The sequence below is a fragment of the Chiloscyllium plagiosum genome, chromosome 4 (genome assembly GCF_004010195.1).
Source record: "Chiloscyllium plagiosum isolate BGI_BamShark_2017 chromosome 4, ASM401019v2, whole genome shotgun sequence".
Classification (NCBI taxonomy): domain Eukaryota; kingdom Metazoa; phylum Chordata; class Chondrichthyes; order Orectolobiformes; family Hemiscylliidae; genus Chiloscyllium; species Chiloscyllium plagiosum.
The window spans coordinates 99,333,159-99,350,749 of record NC_057713.1 but is presented as its reverse complement, the minus strand read 5'-3'; the positions used below and the strand labels follow the sequence as shown (position 1 = coordinate 99,350,749).

Sequence of the window (17,591 nt, the reverse complement as noted above, 5' to 3'; positions counted from 1 at the left end):
CTCATTCCTCAGAGTCATATGCAAGGCTGGCCTTTCATCACCTTGGTGGTAACCTCTCAAACTCTCTCATCTTTCTCATGTGAAAAGTTCAGGAAATCAAACAGAGATCCCACTCGTGAATTGATGTGCAGTGTTTGAAAGGGCCAAACATAGATCTATTCAAAAACAAATGGTGGACATTGCATCGAGTATTTCAATTCATAGAAGACTATATCATAGAAGAAAACCATTCAGTCCACTGTACATTTACTAGCCCGCTGAAAGAGCAATCCCATTAGAACTACTTGCCCTGTTCTTTCTCCCCAGGCCTGCAACTTTCAGATGGACTTTGGTTCCATGTTGTCTTGTCTACTGATCTAGGTTATACATGGATGCTTACTTTCAGATACATGCACACTGATTCACACACAGTCCCATTCACACCACTCATTCGCGTCAAGGCCTTACTTGAAGGATTTTCAGTCCAAGATTTGTTTTCTCTTTCTTTTTCGTTAACTGTACTTTACAACCTATGACTGAGGAAGTTCCTTTATAAGCAGCAAGTATTATTGAGTTGGAAACTCACTACCTGCAAGATTGTAGAGGTGGAGATGATCATTGATTTCAAATGGAATGTGGATGAGTATGAGGGAAATGAACTTGCAAGTCTATGAGGAGTGGAGCTGACTGGATAGCACTAAAGAGAGTCAGCTTGGAATTGATGGGCAGAATGGTGTCCTTTTGTTCCTGATTGGCACTAATCACAAAACTGATAAGAATTTCCACTAGTATTAACTTATTGACCTATTCACAGGCACTGACTCATCTGAGCACATTCTTAATTCAGATTTCCAAGGTTTGCCTGAGGTACAACAGCTTATCCATGACGTAGTGATGGCGAAGTAAAGAAACCCCCGTAAGGAACATTCCAGATTTTCATGCAGACACCATGTCACATCCTGGCAAATGGGTAAGGCCAGCCCAGTGACAGAAATCAGGAAAATGGGGGCAGGGGTTATCAACCGATCATCTTGATTCAGCATCTGTTTCAGATTTTACAGCTCCCAAGCCTGGAATGGAGTATCTCACAACACGCCCTGGTACTTAGACTTCACCCTTACGTTTGAAGATCTTTTACCCTGTAACTTACAGTGAGTCTGTGCTAATAATCAAAGTAAAGTGTAGAATATCTAAAGGCCTTGTGAATTTGACAGTTGCCTTTGAAAACTACTTTTGGAAGGTCATTATGACAGCTTTAGTATGTCCTCTTGACAGTTATAATGGGTCCCCTTGACACTTTTGACAGTTGATTTGAATAAGCTTCTGACAATTCTAATGCGCTTAATAGTTAATAAGGTTAACCAATATTTGCTCATATTCCTTCCAAAAAATCCCAAAAGGTACCTTACCTTTACCTCAGAAGAATGTAACCTAAAAGTCACCTGACCTCCCCGAACAATGTCCCAGGACCATATGCAAAAGAAAACCTTACCTCTCAAAAATGTTTACCTGGCTGCCCAAAGAAATGCCAAAGTTAAGACCTACTCTTAAAGTTCTAGAATTGGGTGAATGCAGCCCATAATTCAAATGATCAGCTGCCTCCATGAGCCACACGTGTGTGAATCCTGACCCAACCCTATTCCTGCCCCTACTCCACGCTCAAAGGCAGGAGCTACAATTTCAGGGCTCATTCACCATATGATAGAGTGCCTTCCCATCATGGTGAAAATCCAGGCCTAGGAGGCAGAGACAAAAAGGAAAAGTAAGAAAGAAAAATTCACATTTTTCAAATCTCAAACAACAAAACACTACATGAAGGAATGAGGTTCAACCACTTAAATCATTCCCCTTTCCAGACCAGAAAGGTTGATTTTCATTACATTAACAATTAACTTTCTGCAGTAAGTTTAATGGGAAGTCACTGCGTCAATCCAGCAAGTTCTTAAAAATAATGGGAAAGCTGAGGATGAGGCCATTAGTGTGAAATAAATGATAGATTGGCGTAAATCAACCAAACTGTTTTAGAGATTTGCAGCTCATAGCATATCTCTTCATCTTCTGCCTCACTGGCTGATTTGTGCATTAATAACACTATGCATCATTAATACTGCAATAAGATTCAGTCCCAGCAGTGTAAAACAATTTGGGTCATTTAGGACTGGTTTATTCGTCCACTGTAAAATTTCACTGTTGGAATGCATAATTTTAAAAGCCTCACATTACAACCCCCCAGAGATAAACAGTGAGAACTGCCGAAATGTCAGAGGTGGGATAGATTTGATTTAAGACTATTTGAAATATCGGTACAATGCTCAAGTTTAAGTTTGGTCTGGCACAAAGGTCTGTACCTTGCTGCCCCTCCTTTAGCAGGTAGCTGATCCCAGCTTGGGTATCTCCATCCTACCAGTGAAAACAGGAATACACCACTTTAATAAGGTAATTATGTTGAACAATCACACCCAAGGGGAATGATCTAAGATTGAAAAAAAGCACCTGCCATAGAATTGTAGAAGTAACTACACAGAAACTCCCTCAGCTCTAAAAATTATTAAAGAGAATTGTTTCAAATTGTTCTAAAATGCATATACTTTCACAAAACACACACACAATACATATGTGTACACATACATTGTTATAGATACACAAGCACACAGACAACTGTATATGCATACACACAAGAAATATACACAGACTGACACATATCCGCATACACACAAACATATGCATGTACAGACATATGCATGCACACTTACAAACATCTAAGAGTGTGAACATGCTCTTATACACTCATTCACATGAATATACACATACACACACACACACAATAGTTTTTTCTCTACCCACCGTAATCAATCATAGCAATGTTTTGAACATTTTCAATCAGAGCAATTCCCACAATACACACCTAATTTCTTCTGTCTTGTATTTCAGTTCTTCAGGATAAAGGCCAACATTCCACTTTCCAATTATTTTGTCTATCCATGTGCGCCAGCCAGATGTGGCATGTATAACTGGAAATATATATATTTTTTTAAATTACAGCATAGAAGTCCATCCGTTCCTTGAATCTTTGCTGACCAGTATAGAGCAAACCTACCTCATCCCATTTTTCAACTCTTGGCCTTTAGCTTCATAAATTATAAGACTACAGCACCCAAATCTTTTTGCTCCTTCTCATTAATGCTCTCTTAATAATAAGACAATATTGTAATTTGTTTTCCTGGATCTGTGGATAATTTAGCACTTGCCCACACTGAACTTCATTTGTCCCAAATTTGCCCAGGCATTGTAGCTGATTTTCAATATAAATTATCAATGTAAGTAATTGATGTAAAGAACAATTATGAGGATGAAATTATCACTTAGAATCAACCAAACAACAAATTATTCACTTGTACTCTATCTGTCCCTTTGTAAATTTTTGCTCCAAATTATCCAACTTACTTCATGTCATCTGCAAATCTGGACAAAGAACTCTTGATTCTTTCTTGCCAATCACATACATGGTGAAAAACCAAAGCCCCAGTATAAATCCCTGGAGGTAACCACACATCACATCCTATCAAGCAGAATAAATTGTCTTTATCACTGTCCTATGTCTCCCGCCAATTATGAAAAATGTCATAAGACTACTTCCAATTTAGTGAGCATTTACTTCTGCAATAATATAACGTGTAAAATGTCACATAGTTTTTGAAAGTCCGTCTAGGTACTATCTGTTGGCATTCCCCTATTCGCCATGCTAATGACTTCTTAAAGAAAATTTATCATGGTTAGGCTGAGGCTATCTACTTTTCACAAATCTGTGCTTAATCTCTGATCATGTCCTATAAATCCAACTGATTACTCACACTGCTAATATCATACTGACATGACTGTAATTACCTGCTTTCTCTCACCAGCTCTGGAGTTGTGACTGAGGTCCTTTCACACCTATGCTCCTATCCACCCAGCTGCTGCTTCCTGCTTGTGGGCAACTGATCAGAGAAAGAGGGGCAAACAAGCCTCAGGAGTGAAGGAATCAACTGGGCTACACATTGTCAAGTCTGGAATTGCTTTAAAATCTGAATCAGTGCCCTTTTATCCTAAGATGTTAGTGGAGATTCAGTCTTAAGGGCTAGTTTTTCAATGAGGTAGGTACTGTCAATTTTTGCACTGGCATTACAAAGATTTCTATGATATTGACAGCAAGAAAGGTTATTCAGTCCAACTGTTTCATGTGGACGTTTATGCCCTTGTATAGCATCTCCTTGTATTCCTTTCTCGCTCTTGGTTTTCTCCTGGTTCACTCTCAATATATTTGTATAAATCATATGAAACTTTGGTAACAAGTTCCACATTCTTAATCAATGGCACTCATTCTTGGATTCCCCTAGAAGTGGAAATATCTTCCACCCATCCACCTTACTGAACAGCCTTCATAATCTTTAAGTTTATCTATTGAGTTAGTCCTCGGTCCTCACTTTTCTGGAAAATAGAGCCCTGGTCTGCACAATCTTTCCAGTTCTCACATTACTCCTGTCAATCTCTTTTGCACTGTCTCTCCAGCTTCTACCTGTAAAGCAATGAACAGGAGCAGTACTCATGATCACTGTAGCTCAAATGGAGGTTCTAAGAGGGAAAGCTCAGACACTGGCTGGAGAGGGATAGGATGGCTTTGGACTTTGAGTTTCCAAGAGAGACTCAGCCAGTTGAATGTTTCTTCTGACTTTAATTTTACCACATACAGAACTACAAAAAAACAAATGGACTTTAAGTTAGAAAAATGTAGAAACTGGAAGAGGTGAGTGCATTAGACAATGAGCTGGATAACATTCCATCTTGACTGCTCAAAGTTTAAGTCACCCAAGCAGTGCACTTTCAGTTATAGATACTTGGTTATATGAAACAATGTAATATTAAGAGAGAAATGCATTTTAAGTCATTGTTGATGCTGAATTATCAGTTCTAGAAGTCAAGCAAGTTAACAAAAAAGCTTGAAATTGTGTTGCTGGAAAAGTGCAGCAGGTCAGGCAGCATCCAAGGAGCAGGAACCTGAAGAAGGGCTCATGCCCGAAACGTCGATTCTCCTGCTCCTTGGATGCTGCCTGACCTGCTGTGCTTTTCCAGCAACACATTTTCAGCTCTGATCTCCAGCATCTGCAGTGCTCACTTTCTCCTAACAGAAAAGCTTGTCAAACCTTCTGTTGCAACAGCTCACCACGGCAACGGATACTGCAAATTCTGTCCTGCTTCTGGTGCACTTAAATATTTGAAGAATGCCATTCACCCCTCTCAAAGTTTCTCACTGTTTCGAATGATGGTGTATGTATTCTTACAGTCCTCAATTGGAAACAGAATATTGGGGGGGCAGTGGTGGGCTGAGAGATGTTGGTGCTGCTGGTGGTAATACATTCGTCTTCCAAAAAACTTGTACAGTCAGGACTTGTACCAATTTGGTGTACAGCCAAGGTGTAATTGTATCATGGAGTTTTATTTTTTGTTATGATAAGGGTCCAGCCTCATGTTTACAGATTTGTTTATATAAAGAGCAGCCTTTCCGTTTTCCAGGCTGAAGAACAATTGTTGGAGACTGAATAGATCCCCCTTGCTTGTTCTAACCATTTGACAAAGGTTTTGGTGTGGCTGTGGACTTATTGCAACTGAGCTGAAAACCATTTGTCACAGGTCCCAGTAAATTACAACTGTTAAAATTGTTTGTTCAGTAATGGGAAAGCTTCCTCTTAACACCAGGAAATATAGACAGATGCAGAATATATATCCAACATTTGACACAACCTGCACACGGCTTTTGAACCACAGTCTTTACAATCGAAGCAGAACATTGTGGAGTGAATCCTGACTTTGTGTGATCTGGACCATAATGAATTGATAGCCTCCTTTCACATCTCTCCTCAATTTTATTTCCATTATTGTAACTGAAATGAGGCATAACACAAAGCTGATGATTTGCTAGCATGTCTTCAATAGTGTCACAGACTGGATATAGTACAGACGGAGGCAATTTGGTCCATCATGTCTAAGCCAGCTCTCCACAAGACCAACTCCATATATCCCATTTCCCACATTTTCCTCATAGCCCTGTCTTTAGAAACTTCTCAAGTTCCCTTTCGAAAGCATAACTAAACCTGCCTCCACCGCTCTCTGTGACTGTGCATTCCAGATCATAACCACTCACTGGGTTACATTCTAGCACAAAGTCAAAATGTCCGCCTCCATTAACTTGTGCAGGTAATTCAAAGCACCTGCTTCTTTATATCAATAAGCTGCACAAGTCATTAAACAACATTCCTTCAGAAACCACAAAATCATGCACAACCCAACCTTCACGACAGCACAAAGCATACTGCATATGTGATCGAACAAAAAGGATACATTTATAAAGATGTCATACTATTTAAATGTGAAGTACAGCATCTAAAAATATGCAATATAAAAAGTACACTAAATAAAATATATGAGGTGGCTGATTGCAGTTTTGTATATGTAGTACAGCTCACAATCAGCTTGAGCTTAAGACTAACATCAGTCATTCTTGTGAAGATTCACCGGTCCAATTGGGTATCCAGTATCATTGAATAGAATAACCAACATGAGGTAAGCTAAAATCCAAACTATTTGCCACTAAGATTTGTAGCTCAACTGATCTGACCAAACTTGAAAAACATTATGGGGGACCACATTAATACATACATTGTGCACAGGATTGCTTTTCACTTACTGTGTGAAGATTATTCAACACAACAACAAATAATATTAATATTGTACCTTTGGCATAGCAAAGTACTTTACAGGAACAATTATCGAACAAACAATTGATGCCAAGTCACATAAAGAGATATCAGAACAGAGGATCAAAACTATGGTCAAAGAAGATTTAAGGAGTATCTTAGAGAAAGATAAAGTAACAAAGAGGCAGAGAGATGTAAGGAGGGAATTCCAGAGTTTAGGGCCCAGAGATGAAGCTGCAGCTGCCAATGGTGGAATGATGGAGATCATGGATAACCAACAGATCAGATTTGGAGAAGTGCAGATGTCTCAGGGAGTTATGAGGCTGGAGGAGGTTACACAGATTGGAGGTCAGTGAGACTATGGAGAGATTTGCAACCAATGAAAAGAATTTTAAAATTTAAGCATTGCTGGCCCAACATGGGTCAACGAGTACAGATGGTATTGAGTGAACAGGAATGGCTGTGAGTTAGAATGTGGCAGCAGAGTTTGGATGAGCTAAAACTTATGAAGGATGGATGATAAGGGACTGGTCAAGAGAGCATTGAAATAGTGAGGTCTGGACACCAACAAACAAAGTGAATTCTACTATGGTTGACTGTGATGGAGTAGCCTGGTACCCAATCTGACTTGAAGCATTGAGAGCAGGAGACTCAGGAACTGACAATAACAAGGAAAGACAACAGAACCAGCTCTTACCTTGCGTAGCCATTGGGTGTTGTTGTCCGACCTGCTCTCCAGCTGTTGCAGCTTCTGCGAGGGCCACTCCTGGTCTTCCTGGGGCGCGTCCCGCTGGAGGGAATTGCTGCTGGGGTGATCCGCAGAGCCGCGGCAGCCCCCCTCCGGTTCAGGCAGGACGAAGGTGTAGCTGCATGTTCCATGCTGAACCTTGCTGAGCCTCCTGCGGCCTCCCTCCGTCGCTCTGGATTGTCCACTGCAGCCAGCATGTGCCAGGGCAGCACATAGCAAAGCCATTGAGAGAGAATCCATCGCCCACATTCTCTGTGCTGTCACTCCTGTTAACCTCTGTGGAAGTAATGGGCAATTATACCCTCTTCAATGCTGCAAACAACTTGAACTTTCAATGAGGGAGTGCAGGTGATTTCAAAAAAATAAAGTTTTATTCTAAAGTAAGGAGGATCTAAACTTTATTTATTCCTTTTCTCGCTCTCGCTCTCTCTCACACACACAAGGTGATTTACTCACTTCAGCACCAATCCTTACTGAAAGCACTCCGCTGTTTCCCAGTCTGGTGTCGATTGGCAGTTCTTCAGCCTGTGCACTGAGCTCTGAACTGTCTACTCCTCACTGAATCCTGACTTGAAGAGCGCAGCGTCAGTTCAGACTGCTGGGAGGCGTGCAAAGACTTTGACAGGAATGTATACGCCACTATGCTAAGGGTGTCTGATACCTCAGTTGCACAGGGATCATCTTACACACACAAAAAAAGCAGCGATCATACATGCAGCTTCGAGCATGTGGAGTAGTCCAGGCACACAACCCCGCCCCCGACCTTACTGTCGTTTTTATCTGCTTCAGTCCACCTTTCGGTTTCCTTTTGCCAAGACACCAGTGAAATCTGTTTGAGTTTTCTTTGGCTGTGAAGAAGCTGAGAATCCGAAGTCTCTGTTCAGGAGCTGGCGACCACAGCTTGCTGATATTATGTTGTAGCGAACTGCAAAGTTACTCGAGGCAATTAGAATAAATTACATGGCTCTCTGAAGTGTTCAGGACCCAGCTGTTTTAATAAAAGCAGAACACAGTCGGAGATTACAGTGAATTCCTTATTGTTTCGCTGCTTTCCTCTGGTTTTGAATCCCTGCCAATTGCTGACAGGCTTGTCAACTTCTGCTTTTTACACTTGTAGATCTGTAGCTTAACCTCCTTCACTCTCTCTCTCCTGCCCACATATTCTGTCGTGATCTGTCTCACTCTCTCTCTCTCACTTTCTCTCATATTCACTCTCCCACCATCTCTCTCAGTTCTGGCAATCTCTCTAATTTTCCTGTTGTCACTTTCAAATTCTCTTTTCTCATCTCTCACATGTCCTCATTTGTTTTCATTCTCAATTTCACATTCTGTCATTTCTCTTTCTCCAATACTCATTCTCTTTCTCAATTTCTTATTTTTACTCTGTCATTCTCGTTTTCATTCTCTTTTCCTTGTACTTGTTAATTCTCTCTTTCTCACTATCTTCCATTGTCTCTCATACATTATCTCTTTTCAATTTTCATATAATTATCAATCGCGCTCTCTCTCTATTTGTTTTCTCATTCCCTCTCTCACTGTCTCATTCTCTTTCCTATGCTTTCTTATATGTTCCTACTCATTCAATTTCTCAATTTTCTCTTTCATTCATCTGTCATGCATTCTCTCCATCACATTCTCTCTCTCATTCGCTCTTTTCCTGTTACACTCTTGCTCTCTTGATGTCTTTGATTCCATCTCTCGGCCTTTCTGTCATGCTCGTTCTTTCATCCTCTCGTTCATGTTCTGTCTTCTCACAGTCTCTTTCATTTTCTTTCACATTCACTCTCTCGCCCTCACTAGTTATGTCTACTAGATTTTATTTCAAGCTTACAGTTTCGCAAATACAGGTTGTTCCGTTGTAATGCGCATTTCATCAACGCAAATTGGGGACACTTTCTAAAGCGCGAGCTTTTGAATGTGTGTTGGCTGTAACGCGATTGCATCGCCAACACTTTAAGCGCTGTTTCTAAAGCGCGATTTTTCTATTTATGTGGGGTTGCACACGAACACCATCGCATTGTAGTAAAACTGAGTGTACCAGGATGATAACTTAGTACAAAGCATGTAAATCCCTGCAGCGTTGTTTGTGATGAACTGCCCGACGAAGCCCCTTGCCCTGGGATACACAGACTGTGCAGCTGCAAAATCACTACATCAAGTGTTTTATTTCAATTAAGAAGACTGCAAATAATCTCCGAAGGCCTGATTAAACTGTGACCTATTGAATCATTAGGGATTTTTAAATTATTAAAACAAGGACCAAACATTTGACTTTTTATATTGTAGCCATCATGATGGCTCATGAACTACTCCCTCTATTTTCAGTTGGTGATTACAGTGGGTCCACTTGACTTTTAGCTCTGACACCTGAGTACAAATTCAGCCTAGATAAAATCCCATAACAAAATTTGCTACCCATAAGGCTCTCTGTAGGTTTTGTTTCTTCCTACAGCACATCTCTGAAGCATCTTAAAAAAAACATGCAAACACTGTATTACTGTTACCAAAACAACTTTTTTTGTCTTCGTTCATGGGATGTAAATCCTGCTGGCTGGCTCAACATTCATTGTCCATCCCCATTTACATGTGCAAGGTGGTGGTGGTGAGATGCTTTCTTGAACTGCTATTGTCCTTGAGGTGTAGAGGCACCAACAGTGCTGAGAGGAAGAGGAGGGAAGCAAGTGCCAGTCAAATGGGCTGCTTTGTTCTAGATAATGGCAAATATCATGTGCTGTTGGAGCGGTACTTATCCAGGCAAATGGTTAGTATTCCATCACACTTCTGACTGGTGGCTTATAGTTGGTGTACAGAGTTTGGGGATTCAGGAGGTGAGTGTGTCTAGCTTCTGATCTACTCATGTGACCACAGTATTTATATGATTAGTCCAGTTCAGTTTCCAGTCAATGGTAATCCCCAGGAAGTTGGGAGAGGATTCAGTGATGGAAAAGCTAATGAACATAAAGGGGTGATGGTTAGATTCTCTCTTGCTGGAAATGGTTATCCCCTGGCACATGTGTGGCACCTATGTTAATTGCCATTTATCAGCACAGACCTGCATTTCATCTATGTCTTGCTGCACATGGACATGAAAATTATGCAACCATCAGCAAACATCTCCATTTCTGATGTTATGATGGAGGAAAAATAATTACTGAAGTAACTGAAGATGGTTAAGCCTAGGAACTCTTGCAGAGATGTCCTGGAACCTAGATAATTAAGTTTCAATAGCCACAACCATCCTTTATGCTAGGTCTGACTCCAAATAGTAGAGAGTCTCTGATTCCCACTGATCTCAATTTTGTTAGAGCTTCATGATCCAGCATTCAATCAAATGCTGCTTTGATGTCAAGGGCTGCCTCTCTCATCTCACCCCTGGAACTTATCTCACCCCTGGAATTCAGCTCTTTTGTCCATGTTTAGACCAAGGCTATAATGAGGTCAGGAAGTGAGTGGCCCTGGTGAAGCCCAAACTGAGCATTTTGTGAGCAGGTTAGTCCCTTGCAAGCTGCTTGATAACTTCCACCACTTTGCTGATTGATCAGGAGTGGAAGCATTTTCTCTGCAATACTTCATAAACACCTTTCATAATGTAATCCAGAATGTTCTACCTGAAAATATGGTAGAACATAGAGTCATAGTCATAGAGATGTACAGCATGGAAACAGACCCTTCGGTCCAACCCGTCCATGCCGACCAGATATTCCAACCCATGAATCAAGAAATAACTTGAAAAGGGATTTGGACAGACATTTAAGGCTGAGGAACTGATGGTTTATAGACAGAAATCACATATTAAACATGACAGCTCCTTCAAAGAACCAGCACAATGAAATGGGCAGAGTGACCTCCTGTGTAAGATTGCAGGATTCTAAACCTTGAAGAACTCCATCAGGTCATCCCTCAGACAACTCTTTTCTGTAGGAGACAGCCCCACTCTGAATAGTATTACTACATAAATCTATTTTCCACCTCAGTGTCCTTTACATAATATAGAGACTGTTCACAGCAATTAATTTTGTTATGTAAATAAGCAGATATAATCAACATGCAAAATCTTATAGACAGTAATTAACACAATGACATTTCTCATTAGTAGTATTAGTTTGAACGATAGAATACTAGAATCCCCACAGTGTGGCAGCAGGCCATTTGGCCCTTTAAATCCATACCAACCCACTGAAGAGCTTCCCACCCACCCCCACTCCCTACCCTATTCTCGTAACCCTCGAAGGAAACAAAGAAATTGCATTTTCATAGCGCCATTTGCTTTTTCTTGGCGATGCTGAGGTTAGTTATCCCACTATTACTGCTGTCTATCCCTAGACAACTCAGTGCAAAAACCTACCTGGAACCAAACCAGGCTGGTGCTACTATGGCTCAGTGTGCCATATCTTCTCTTCTGATTCTGAAGAAGTCATTTGAACTTGAAATATTAATTCTGTTTATTTCTCTTTACAGATATTGAGTTTCCCTCAACAGTTAGCAGTCTGGCTGAGTTTTCCCAGCTTTTTCTGTTTCTACTGCAGGTGATCTGCCACTGTACACCAGTGGTAGAGGCAATGAATGCTTAAGATGGTGGAAGAGATGGAAATCAAGGGGGCAGCTCTGTCATTGATGGACACATGCCATTATAACAGGAAATATGATCATTATTGTATTACGAGCTGTCAGAGCTTGCTGTGCGCACATTGGCTGCTGCACTTGCTACATTAAAATGTTCAGAAGTGCATCATTGGCAGTTAATTGCTTTGGGACGTGCTGAGATTGCACAATAACTATAGGAATGCAAGACTTTCTCTCAAACTGCCTCACTGACACTTAGAAGTGATGAGCCATCTAAATTGTCCTTTGGACATGATTTGTTTAAATACATTGTCCTTTAAATTCTTTGCATGGCCATGATACATGGTACTTTAAAGATACTGCTTTTGGCATGTCCTTGATGGTATTTTCAGGTTATGTGAAATATATCTTGCTCTAATCACCTGTAATGCTGGGCCTGATATAGGATGGCAAGGTGGATCAGTGGCTAGCACTGTTGCCTCACAATGCCAGGGACCTGGGTTTGATTCTCCCCTCAGGTCTGTGTGGAGTTTGCATGTTCTCCCTGGTCTGTGTGGTTTTTGGCTGGGTGGTCTGGTTTCCTTCCACAGTCTAAAGATGTGCAGATTAGGTGGATCACCAATTCTTAAATTACCCATAGTGTGCAGGCTAGGTGGGTTGGCCATGGGAAATGCAGGGAGTGGGTCTGGCTGGCAGGGTTGGTGTGGACCCGATGGGTCAAATGGCCTGCTTCCACATTGTAGGGATTTTTTTGACATAAACATATGATTCAATATGTGTGATCTAAAGCAGAAAACACAGCTAAAACTGGCACCAAGAAGGGGTCTTCAGAAAACTGGCAGTAAGACACAGCACAATGTTACTCATCTTGTTTCAGCTTTTTAATTCTCTCGTTGATCTCCTATGTGACTGCAACAATTTAAATCATGCAATAGAAATCAATGACAATAAATGATTGAACAAATATGATTACAAACATTGGTTAGGGCAAAAATATCAGGACTGTGGAGAAAGAATATGGGAGTTAGGACTTTTTAAGGGTCTTTGTCAAACAGCTGACTGAGTCACGTTGGGCTGAATGGTCTCCATCTGTAGTGTATCTATGATATTCACTGTAGTGACACTGGTGGCAATTTGAGATTGTTGATTAAATATTCCTGTTAGCCATTGATATGAGAATCAGAGCCATTTGCATTCATCAAAGACAGATACACTTAGTTTGGGGTCAATTATTTCTTTTAAATAATTAAGGATTATTCTTTATAATCTTTATACAGTAAGTAGCTGGGATTTGAAATGCACTGCTTAAGAGGGTGGTGGAGGCTCTTGTCTTTAGAAGAGAATTGGATAAGCATCTGTGAAGGAAGGGAATGATCATGTGACTTCCATAAGAAGTCCACAAGAACATGATGGGCTAAATGGTTCTTCTTCTGTGCTGGAGCCATTCTTCAATTCCATGATAATATTTACTCATTTGAATGCAAACACAATGAATTAAGTAATGTATTACAATTTATAGTGAAATAATTAATACCTCTCTTGAACAAATAGGATGGTTGAGAAATAAAACAGATGGTTAAATGATGCAGCAAGTTGGTTCAAGTCTAATACTCCAAGTCCATTCCAGAGATACAATCAGGCAAAAGACATCAATACAATTTTCTGCTGTTCAAACAATCACATTTTGGTTGATGAATCCACCCATTGGTTTGGAGATCGCCAGTTCCTCTGGATAGGCATAGAGCCTTTGGGAATTGTAGTTTAATCTCGCAGAGTTTGCTGAGACTAAGACCCAAGTGAGAAAGCATTAAGACATTAAAACAAATTGCATACTGGTTTTCATTGTCGTACAACACTTTCATTAATTATTAAAATACCAGCAATGAGTCTTAATAATGACGCTGCTTGATCAAGCAGTAAAACATTATCCAATATTTCTTTCCATTGTAAAAGGAAACAAGTGTGAAGAGTAGAGCGAAAGGACAAATTGGATAGCTCTGTCATATACCAATATGGTCACAATGGGATGAATGCGCACTTTCTGTGCTAGGCAATTCTTCTGATTCTATGAATCTTCAGCACAGTTGATAGTTATAATTCAAACATTCTGGGTAATTCAATCTCCATTATTAATGCTATACAAACTCTCATGTTATAGAGAGAGTTACAGTCATTTGTAGAGATTGCTCATACGTGTTTCTGTAGTTAGAAACAGTGTACAACTGCTCAAACAGAAAAGCTCACTCTTACTCAAATCTCTGTTGCTTCAGCTTTTTTTCTTATGTCCCACTAATTACAATTGCTTGGATTCAAATATCTGAATTCCATTCAAAAGACCAGGAAAATACAAGCAAAGAAGGAGACCAAGACTGACACACACAGAGAGAAACAATGAGTGTGGAGCCAGAGGCAGAGATAGAGATGTACAGCAAAAAAGGGAAGACATACACATGCATACACACATGCAGATAGGGGCACAACAAGATCTGAAAAGATTCAAAAGAAATTGTAACAGATAATACTCCAGGACAATGTTTTACTTTATCCAGAAAGGAAGTCAGGACTGACATTCACCCTTGGAGAGATGGCTGTACAAAAGTCAATGGAGATGAAATTCAGAATGTGGTGACCCTTCCCCACCCCATCCACTTCCCTTTAATCTCCCAAGAGTTTTAAACTGAAATTTGCATTGCTTCAATTCCAAAATGTGCTAAGAAAACAATTCGAGAGTTTGTCTGTTTGCTCAACCAATACAAATAAGCCTTCTAGTCAGAAAGTGTGATTGATAACACTTCGGGTAGCCAGGAAACTTTATCTTGTAGATTGGAAAGAAAGATGACTGAATATTCATTCATAACAGCAGATAGATGCAAAACCATGACCCAGATAACTAACACTAATTTGCCAACAATGTGGATGGAATGTTAGCCTCACACTGACCCAGACACAGTTTACCTCTTGAAACATCACATTCAGAATTTCTGGTGCTCTATGTCATTCACCAGAAGTTAAGTTTTTTTCAAAGTGCAAACATTCATTTTCTAGTTAGAGTTTTATTTCAAGCATCCATACATCATAAAATTCAATCACCTTCCTAACTGACTATACTTTATGTACCTTTGAATACTAAACTGCAAAACCAAAAATTAAACTTAAAAATAAGTTAAAACTCCAAATTGAAAGCAAACTAGGAGGTATATATATTTGTCCACATGATTGTCTTGTTATTTTTGACTCCTAGGTATTTGCATTCGATGAACAGAAATAAACATTAACAATCCTCACACAGATTCCCCTCTCCCATAAACAATGAGTAAATAAAATGTTTAATCACAAAAAGCATTTTCCATAAGTCAATGAAGCATTTTTTGAAGGGTAGCCATTTTTGTGAAGCAGGAAACACAGCTCTCAACTTACACACAGCAAACTTTCACAAAAATGGTCAGATAGCTTGTTTTGATGTAAGTTGAAGGATAATTATTAGCCAGGAGACTGGGGATAACAACAGCCTGCTCTTCTCCTCTGACAGCACAGTTCTGACCCTGCACCCCTCAACCGCTAAACAGTATAGCTGTCCCTCATTACAAATCCACTGTCCCAGCATCATTCCCTCAGTTCTGACAATGCAACACTCCCTTAGTGCTGACCCTCTGACAGTGCAGCACTCCTTCAGGACTGACCCTCTGACAGTGCAGTACTCCCTCAGTACAGACTGTCCAACAATGCGGCGCTTCCTTACGTTGAACCTCTGACAGTGCAGCTCATGTTCAGTACTGTCACTGTGGCAGTGCAATACTCCCTCAGTACTGACTCTCTGACAGTGTAGCACTCCTGACGCTCTGACAGTTGCTCCCTTGGTGCTGTCTAACTAATGGTGTGAAGCTCCCTCAGTACTAAGTCTCTGACAGTAACTCACAAAGCAATGATCTTTGACAGTACTGCACTCCCACATTATTGACTCTCCAGTGCTGACTGCTTCCATCCTTCAGTACTGGCATTTGAAAATGCGGTCAGCCTTCTATAGCTGACCTTCACCACCAACACTCCGACCATGCAATGCTCCCTCAGTACTGACCCTTTTAACAGTTCAGCATACCCACAGTACTGCTCCGCCTACATTGTGACACCGAGATGTGAGCCTAGTCTATATTCTGAAAACTCTGCAGGGAAGGTTTGGACTCAGAGAGTGTGCCACTATATTAATTAATGCAACAGTGTCATTCCTGCCTGGTGTCCAAGTCAAAAAAGACCAGTCACTCCAATTGCCTACAGCTTTCCACAAATGGGTGGGTTGGGGGATTGGGATGTCAGTTGAACTGATTGAAGTGTCCCTGTAAACGACAAGAAATGTTTGATTAAGTGCGAGATGAGCTGGTGAGGCTGGATCCTCAAAACACAAAAATGAACCATGACTTTATCCTGGCTGTCCAGGGTCAACATTTATCTGGAAACAAGACTGATACTCTCAGGAAGCAAACAGCAATTAATTGAATCCCGCAGAGAATCTGTGGCCTACACTTTATAGCATAGCTCAAAACAGAGAAAACTCTGAGCAGCAGCAACAACTTGAGCCTGAAGGTCCTGCATGGGATTTGTATATTCACTGTATCACTTAATTGGCAGCACTAATACATCATCATTATTAACATCCCATAAGGCAATGTTGGTGACATTTTTTTGTTTCTTGATCCTCCTGGTATCACTCCGGAGGAAGAGGGATTTGAGGTTTCTGCAGCCCAGACTCACAACTCTAAGATTGTTCCAAAGCCTTTGCGGAGTTATTTGATCTGAATTGATGGCTAAAGACAGGAAACCAGGACAGTCACCTCAGACTGGACATCTACAAGGCCATTCAGCCTTCCAGCTTGTTCTATCATTCAATGAAATTAAAGCTTATCCGCAAAGTGCCTCCATACCTCTTAATACCATTGGTCAAGACAAATCTATTGGTCCCAAATTTCAAATAAACAATTTGCATAAGAGAATTCCAAACTTCTACCACTCTTTGGCCAGAACATAATGCCCTCCTCCAGGTTGGGTGGAATGGGTGAGGGGCATTTAATCAGGCAGGAAGTTGAACTTAACAGCTTCCTGAGTGATGGAGCATTCTCAGAGGCAAGTTACTCATATCCCAAACTATGAGGTCCTGAATGTTGTCTGCTGCACCTCCCCGACCAACATACTGCAGCAGCCAGGGATCCCATCAACACAGTTGCAATTCAATTTCCAGAAAGAAAATAAAGGAGAAACCAGTCACCATTGGACTCATGGAAGAGATGCCCATCACGAATAAATCCATAGCTAACAGACCTGGAAGAACTGGTCAGCTACAATATCCAGAAACAATGTTCTGAGGACGTACACCATTTACAAATAGAAGTCTTTCTTTCTTTAAAATAGACAGTATTTTCATCAGTTTTGAGTTCTTAGCATTGACCCATGGTCGAAGGATGGCAGCTTACAACCTGGCCAGAAGCAATTCTCTGACAGCTGTGTTTGCAGCCACCAACTACAGAGGGCGCATTCACCACTCATTCTGTCGCCGTGCCTATATCCTCACTGCCAAAGAT

At 40.7% G+C, this 17,591-nt stretch overlaps 1 protein-coding gene across 2 annotated transcripts in view; it reads right to left on the bottom strand.

The window, feature by feature from the left end:
- The window catches only part of angpt1 (angiopoietin 1), a 202,794-nt gene extending 194,731 nt beyond the window's left edge, over positions 1–8,063 (bottom strand). The window contains exons 1-2 of one of the 2 annotated variants that reach the window (XM_043688740.1): positions 7,915–8,063; positions 7,408–7,734 (exon numbers count right to left, since the gene is read on the bottom strand). In XM_043688740.1, the coding sequence (XP_043544675.1) occupies positions 7,408–7,707 (300 nt within the window). In that variant the 5' untranslated portion in view covers positions 7,708–7,734; positions 7,915–8,063. Of the gene's footprint in view, positions 1–7,407 lie in introns of both variants that reach the window. The other variant, XM_043688739.1, reaches the window with a different exon arrangement.
- Positions 8,064–17,591: the final 9,528 nt, after the last annotated feature.